Below are 7,897 nucleotides of genomic sequence, written 5' to 3'. Positions count from 1 at the left end.
TTTCAGAGTTTAGTCTGGATCCTGTTTCAGGGTGAAGTCTGGATCCTGTTTCAGAGTTTAGTCTGGATCCTATTTCAGAGTGAAGTCTGGATCCTGTTTCAGAGTGAAGTCTGGATCCTGTTTCAGAGTTTAGTCTGGATCCTATTTTGGAGTGAAGTCTGGATCCTTTTTCAGAGTTTAGTCTGGATCCTGTTTCAGAGTTTAGTCTGGATCCTGTTTCAGGGTGAAGTCTGGATCCTGTTTCAGAGTTTAGTCTGGATCCTATTTCAGAGTGAAGTCTGGATCCTATTTCAGAGTGAAGTCTGGATCCTGTTTCAGAGTGAAGTCTGGATCCTGTTTCAGAGTTTAGTCTGCCGTTCTTCGACCTCAACAGGAAACGAAGAAGCAGAGGAAACTTTGGGATGTTGGGCCTCCCGCTCTGACCGTTCTTACTCATCTGAAGAAAGCTCCATTCAGTTGAAGCTGGAGACTGAAACAGTCCTGAAGCCGTCTGCGGGCTGAGACTCCGCCTCCTTTCTGGTTCTGGTTGTCATGAAGAGAAACCAGCAACAACAACAACAGATTTCTGACTAAAATTCTGAAAACATGAAGACACAAACAGCCGTGACCTCACGAGCGCCACGCCGCAGACTGAAGGTGTTTAAAGCTCGTACAGGATAGGCACCCCCCCCACAGAAAGCCCCTGATACCACATGACTGCGACCTGGGGGGAGGGGGGAGTCACACATTCTGGTGTGACAGCAGAGGTGGACAGACGGGAAGCAGAGCATCCCCGGTGAGAACGCTCAATGACAGAAAGGTGAGCCCCCAGCCCGGCAGTTATACGCTATTGCTCAACGGCACAACGGCAGAGCTGGGAACTGAACACCAGCCTCTCAGCATCACTGAAGGTAAGGCCTCACTCTGCTCAGCTTTACAGACAGCGTTGGTCTTCGGGCCAGAACCTTCAGAACCAGCCCAGGTCCAGCCGGGTCACAGGAGGAAGTTAGACACGCTGCTTTTCAAACACAGACACTAAAAACGTGACAATCATTTGGCCTCAAACCTGTAACCATCCGTACTGCAACTTCATATCTGCTGAACGAACAGAACAAGAAATCAGCTTCAGTTTCTCCAAAGCAGCTTCAGAAATGTCGGGTTCCTCCAGAACCAGCTCCTCTGAGGAGCGCAGGTGAGGAGTTTGGCTTCCAGCTCTAATGAAAAGGACCAAAAACATAGAAATAAAACATAAAGAGGAGCAAAAGTAATTCAGGAAATTATAAGGGAATTAATAATGAAGTAAAAGCAGAAAAAGTTCTTTTAGAATCTGTGTTGATGGTTCTGTTTGACCCGGTTTGTAAAGTCATAAAAGTCCAAACATTTCTGAGAAGGTTGTCGAGCATCTGAGCGTCACACAGCAAAGAGGTTTGTGTGACTGGAGCTTTGAGGTTCTGTGGATCTGAGGAGGAGCTTCCTCTCTGCCCCAGAGACCCCCAGCCGGGTCGGGTTGGGGCTGAGTAGAACCGTCCTCTTCTGAGCCATGAAAGTTCTTTACTCCTCAACAGTTTGGGGCTGTTTGCCAGCAAAGACCCGCCTGGTTCTCTGCTCTGCTGCTCGTCACACATTTCTACATGTGGGTCCATTCAGAACCAAAATGAGAGCCTCTCCAGACCGGTTCTGACCAAAGCTCTGCTGTCATTATGAGTTCTAAGAATCAGATTTAAACCCAGAAGTTTAAAAGTATACTTTGACAGCTCCGCAGCTGCTCATGTATGTTCTGTTCTTTACGGACAGAGAGGTTCTGCTAAAGGGAACTTTAAGACCCGGCTAAACCCAATCAGAACCTCCCCTCAGGTCTACAGCGCATTCTGCAAACCTGGGGATGCTGAGGATGCAGTGGTCCTCACCCTGCGTCAGAACCTCAGTCCTACCTCTCCTGGGTTTCCTGGTCCGGCTCTTCTGGATCGTATTGGCTGTCAGAGCTGACGGGTCTCACTCGCTAACATCAGCAACACCAAACACCAGATTCTGTTCCTCTGATTGAAAGAATTTCTCAGTTTGAGGGTTTTGAGTCTTCAAAGTAAAACCAACATAATCAGTTTCAGAATGAGACTGAAACTGCCACAAGAGAAACAGAGAACTCTGACAGCTGTAGGAAGAACGTTCTGACAGCTGCAGGAAGAACGTTCTGACAGCTGCAGGAAGAAGATCGTTCTGAAGCTGCAGGAAGAAGAATGTTCTGACAGCTGCAGAAAGAAGAACGTTCTGACAGCTGCAGGAAGAAGAATGTTCTCACAGCTGCAGGAAGAAGAACGTTCTGACAGCTGCAGGAAGAAGATCGTTCTGAAGCTGCAGGAAGAAGAATGTTCTGACAGCTGCAGGAAGAATGTTCTGACAGCTGCAGAAAGAACGTTCTGACAGCTGCAGGAAGAATGTTCTGACAGCTGCAGGAAGATCGTTCTGAAGCTGCAGGAAGAAGAATGTTCTGACAGCTGCAGAAAGAAGAACGTTCTGACAGCTGCAGAAAGAAGAATGTTCTCACAGCTGCAGGAAGACGATCGTTCTGAAGCTGCAGGAAGAAGAATGTTCTCACAGCTGCAGGAAGAATGTTCTGACAGCTGCAGAAAGAACGTTCTGACAGCTGTAGATGTTGGTCGTGAAGTTCTTCTGCTACCAAACAGAACCAGAGAGAACAAACAGACAGCAGAAGAAGACGTTTCAGACTTCCTTAGCAAGAAGCCGCTGCTATCATTAATCAATAAGACAGCAGCGCTGCATGTCTGCATGTCTGCATGTCTGCATGTCTGCATGTCTGCATGTCTGCATGTCTACATGTCTACATGTCTACATGTCTGCATGTCTGCATGTCTACATGTCCTGTTGCTGCTTTTTCCTCCATCTCCCCCCATGCATGGTCTCACACTGAAGCTCTGGAAAGATGTGGGTGTGGTCAACTTGTGACAGAAACATCAGTGTGTTGTGCGATAGTGAGTCTGTGTGTTTGTGGTTTCCTTCTCGTTTTCTTCTTCTTCTCATAAATTAAAGTGAATTTTTTGAAGCGGCTTTGACTTTTTTTAGGATTATTTGCTTGTTTTGAGATTTTGTGTAACTGTTTTTCCTCTCCCTCGTGGCCGCCCCCTCCCGCTCACATTGGGGGGGTGAAGCGGGTCAAAGGTGGTGCAGATAATGGGGGGTGAGGCTATGAGAAACTGGAAGCTTCGTCAGACTGAAGAGTTTCCCTGCAGCTGAGTAGAGGCGGTTATGCTGCTGATGTGATGCAGATCTACTTTCTGCTGCTTCAATCCAAGCAGCTGCAGCTGCGCAGCCACAGCGAGCATGCACAGCTGCGCAGCCACAGCGAGCATGCACAGCTGCGCAGCCACAGCGAGCATGCACAGCTGCAGTTTCTCCCAAACAGGAACAGAAGTTTCTCCGTTTGCTGCGTGTTTGGTGCTCATGCAGGAAGCAGCTTTTGGAGGAAGATCGTTGTCAGGGTTCTGATCCGTCTCTGCCATCCACCAACAACACGGAGGTTACCGAGCGTCTTTGACCTTCAACACACAGTGTGACTAACCCCCCACCCCCACCCCCACCCACTGACCGTCTGCCTGGTTTCCATCCCCTCGTGCAGACAGTAGGAGGTGAGGTCAGGGAGGGGTCAGCGGAAGGTTCCCGATTCTTCGGGTTTTGGAGATGAAATGTGTGAAGAGTCCAGAAGACTTGAACTGGACAAGAACTCAGAACCACCCAACGGGCCTGCAGCAGAACCTGCAGGGATCCAGTAGAGGAGGCTGTCACTGAGTGACTCATCAAGTTGTAACTCTAAGCATGACATCATCGAGGCTGCAGGTGTAAAGAACACAGAACGTCTCATGAGATTCTGAGACGTCCGGGTCTAGAACGACCCGCTGGTGAATTCGGCTTCATGAGATTCTGAGGACATTTGTAATCGAGCTCGGTCCTCCAGACTCGGATCAAACCAGGACATTAGCTGAATCTTTAGTGATGAACTGCCTCCTCTGGTTGAACTTTCTTCCACTCTTCTCGTGGTTTTAACGCTGCATCTCTTTTGTTCCTCCCTCAGGTTCCTGCCGGTCTTCATGGAGTCGCTGCGTTTCCATGACGACCAGAGCGGCAGTGCATCACGGCTAGAGAACAGCCTGGGCTGTAAAGGGCCGCGGCGTAAGAGGGAGTTCATCCCTGAAGACAGGAAGGACGCCCTCTACTGGGAGAAGCGGCGGAAGAACAACGAAGCGGCCAAACGGTCCCGGGAGAAGAGACGGATGAGCGACTACGTCCTGGAGAGTCACCTGATGGCCCTGAAGGAGGAGAACGCCAGGCTCAGCGCCGAATTACTCGCCATCAAGCTGCACTTTGGCTTGGCCCCCCCTGCCACAAACATGAGTCAACAGAGCAGCCAACTCCACCCCCTTTCTCCTGGTGGCGCCCATCCCATACCTGCCACAGGTTCCCACCTCCCACCTGTGCAGAGGAACTGCCTCTGGGGGGGCAGAGAGTCCTCCATCATGCCCAACCCCCCACCGCCACACCCCCTGCTGATCCCAGCATATGCCCTCCACTCCATGAGAGGCTATTCTTACCTCCACGCTAAATGCCCCGCCAACCTGTTCAACCTGTCCTGGAGCTCCGGCGCTCAGAGTCACTCTGGCTGAAGGAAGAGGAGCCGCCGCCGACCTCCACTCCCCCCCCGACCCAGAGGAGCCCACAGGAACATGGACAGAAAGAGGGACGTCTGTGATGCTGAAGCATGTGGTGACGCGGTGACAGCATCCAGTACGACCTTCACCGCCTCCTCAAGGTCAAACTGTAGAATCTGCAGATGATCCTGTGTCTACATCTAACTGAAAGAATTAAAAGCTGCACTGATCCAGACCCGTTTGTTTGTTTGTGAGTTCTTCAGAACAACTAAACACTGAACATTTCTATACTAAACGTCCCAGCTGTCCTTACAGGTGGATCCATGCAGGTGGTCAGTACAGACACACAGGTGACCTTCAGGAAACATCAAGGTCACAGCTGCTCAGTGAGCCCTAGAGATAAAATGTTCATGTTTATCTATGGGCGTGCTGCGGGTGACAGATCGTAGTGAACACTACTCGTTTCCACCGAGTGGTTCAGACCGGACCGGACTTTTTAGCTTTTCCATTACAAAATGGACCCGGCAAGCAGGTCCAACTGGGACCATTTTTAGACCCACGTTGGTCCATTGGAAAATAGAAAGGACCCGTGAGGGCGGAGCTTCTGTCGTCACACAATGTAATCCATTGATTGGTGGAAAGGTTTTACGACAACCGGAAGCGTCCAACCAGCACTTTTCCCACTCAAGATCCAAACCCAAAGTTCTGTCGTCTTTTCAGCTGGACTTTTCTTCGCCCCGGTTTTGAACCATTCTGCTTTGTTTCCCGACTGTGTTGGAGGGACGTGGGGGAGATCTTCTCCGGCCGAAGAACTTCGTGAGGCCAAAGAATCCGTCTCATATCTTAGAGGAACTTTTTATCGTTACTTTTCCTTGCACTGCCAACAACCGTCGGCACGCTAACGCTGCCTTTTTTTTCTTTCTCTCCTCGCAGTGCACGCTGCTTCCCTCATGCACGCGCACAAGCACGCTTTCCTCCGCCCTGTGATGAGCTAAAACGCACAGGTTGAATCACGCACACTCATTTCACAACACCCGATCTTCTTGCAAAGAATAATTAATTCTTTACATACGGTATTTTACTTATTCGCGGGGCTGAGGACTGGAGACACGTGCGCACGGGCACAAACACACACACACCCCCACACACACACACACACACACACACACACACACACACACACACTAGTTCCCGTCTCTGTGTCTCCCCGACCCCGCGGCTGAAGAATGTCCGGTACCGATCCAAACTCATCAAAACTTCTGATCTGCTTTAAAAACATTTGTTAGAGAACATTAGAGTGTTGATAATTCAGAACAATAGACGGTTCTCCTTAACGATCCTCCGCTTCTGATCCAGCTTCTCCTTCACTGTTTTGAGGCGCAGCTCCATCATCGGTCTGCGCCCCGTGTGGGCTTTCATGGTGCAACACTCAATGGAAACGCCCACTCAAAATGCCAAGACCATTCAAGTCCGGTCCGGCCCGATCCAGTCCGGTCTGGACCACTCGGTGAAACGAGGCATAAGGGTCAGTAAGGGGGGGTAGGGGTGTCTTGCAGATTCTTCATGTTTTAGCTCCGCCCCCAAATCCTGCAGACTGAACAAGGATCCTGTTAGTGGTGTGCACGTGATACGTGCACGCTCTTCGCTCCAGCCTGACTTAGAAATGAGAGAATCAGAGTGTAGTTTGTGAGGACGTCCCTCAGGTACTTCTGGATCACGTGCACGTGTATGGGCAGCATTTGTCAGGAAGGGGTCAGTACTCATTCCTGGTCCTCGAGAGCTACCACCATGTGTGTTTCTGTTGTCTGCCAGCTCAGTCAGATGAACACGCCTGGTCGGGTGTAGGTAGGGTGGTAGCTCTCAAGGACCAGGAATGGGCCCCCCTGCACACCGTACAACAACATCACCCGTATGCCAGAAGTGTGTAACTTCCATTATCCTTATGAATACCTGAAGATACTCTTACTACACACAGTAATGTACGGTCCATCTCCATGACGTTCTTTGAGGGTGTCGCACACAGATACTGTGACTCTCTATGATTCTCCACGGACCGGACAACCCAAAAACCTGCAGAACCCGGACGCCCCCCCGATCAGCGTCATCAGCAGATCAGTTTGAGGTTGAAGGGTCGGTCTGGAACGGTGAACGCCGCCTCAGCAGCCTCTGGGAAAGGGATGTGAACCGTTCTCAGAGATGTGGTGAGGTAACAGTGTCTGTGAACAAACGTTTGATCAGAGGGTTTGAAGCTTCTGGCTGCTGCAGATGAGGCCGACGTGTCAAACCGACCCGTCAGTCTCAAACAAACTCTCGGCCTCTGAACTTCAACAAGCACGTCGTTTGTGTGTCATCCTCTACAGGCCTTGTTCCCAGCAGCCCGTCCCAATAAGAACCGCCCCCGTCCATCAGCGTAGGCATTCAGAGCTTCAGATTTGAGTGAATCTTTTGTTTTCTTGCTGTTAACTGAAGGATGACGAGAAAATCTGTTTTTACAGCATTTATCGTGTTTACAGACGAGTTAACATCCATGGATCATGAAAAGACTCTGAAGTTCCACCGATTTGTTCTTGTTAAGCAAGACTCCCCCCCTCCCCATCATAGATAAATGTACATATATGGATGCAACACCAAATCGAATCTTCTGGCAGCTGATGTGGCAGTCGAGACGCCAGCCCACAGCGGGTTCGTGAAAGACTTCTAGAGTTTCTGGTTATTTTTCTACCAGACTTGAAGTAAATTCAGAGGAAAGTCCTGCAGGACCCTGAGGCTTCACTGGGAATGTTGGAGGAACCGGGACGGAGCGTCTTTCATCGAACATGTTCTTCTGAACGGTGACTACTGTCAGAACAGAAGCAGCTCACACTCTCCTGCAGCTGAAATGCTTGTTCAACAGCGGCTAACCACACCTATGTCATTCAAACCACAACATTTCAACACCATGGTAACCATTATTACTACACACATGCCCCCCATCTCAAAACTTCTGCCTTCAGGCCTCCGGCCCTCATTTGAAGCGGTTCTGGTTCAGAAGAACCTGGAGGTGACCCGATCCTTTGACAGGGAACATCCACTCGCTTCTTCTGACTCATCCTCCCTCCAGGAGTTAGAAATACTGACAGGTTTGACTTCAGCTCCTCCTCTGCATCCGAGACAGCACTGCAGCCCCCCCACACAGAAGAAAAACTCAAGTTTTAGCATTCCCATCTGGGTGATGGTGCAGCTGCAGGGATGAGAGGGATCGTCCGGTTCTTTCAGGCCGT

General features: G+C 50.2%; 1 protein-coding gene across 1 annotated transcript; it reads left to right on the top strand.

Annotated features, from left to right (window-relative positions):
• The first annotated feature begins 1,130 nt into the window (after positions 1–1,130).
• nfil3-4 (nuclear factor, interleukin 3 regulated, member 4) lies at positions 1,131–4,836 on the top strand. The gene is made up of 2 exons (XM_036211732.1): positions 1,131–1,171; positions 4,064–4,836. The coding sequence occupies exons 1-2, from the start codon at positions 1,131–1,133 to the stop codon at positions 4,650–4,652; spliced, it is 630 nt and encodes a 209-aa protein (XP_036067625.1). The 3' UTR covers positions 4,653–4,836.
• The last annotated feature ends 3,061 nt before the right edge of the window (positions 4,837–7,897 follow it).

The sequence above is a fragment of the Oryzias melastigma genome, linkage group LG4 (assembly GCF_002922805.2).
Source record: "Oryzias melastigma strain HK-1 linkage group LG4, ASM292280v2, whole genome shotgun sequence".
Taxonomy (NCBI): Eukaryota; Metazoa; Chordata; class Actinopteri; order Beloniformes; family Adrianichthyidae; genus Oryzias; species Oryzias melastigma.
The sequence above is the reverse complement of the archived record's forward strand: the minus strand, read 5'-3'. Positions and strand labels throughout refer to the sequence as shown.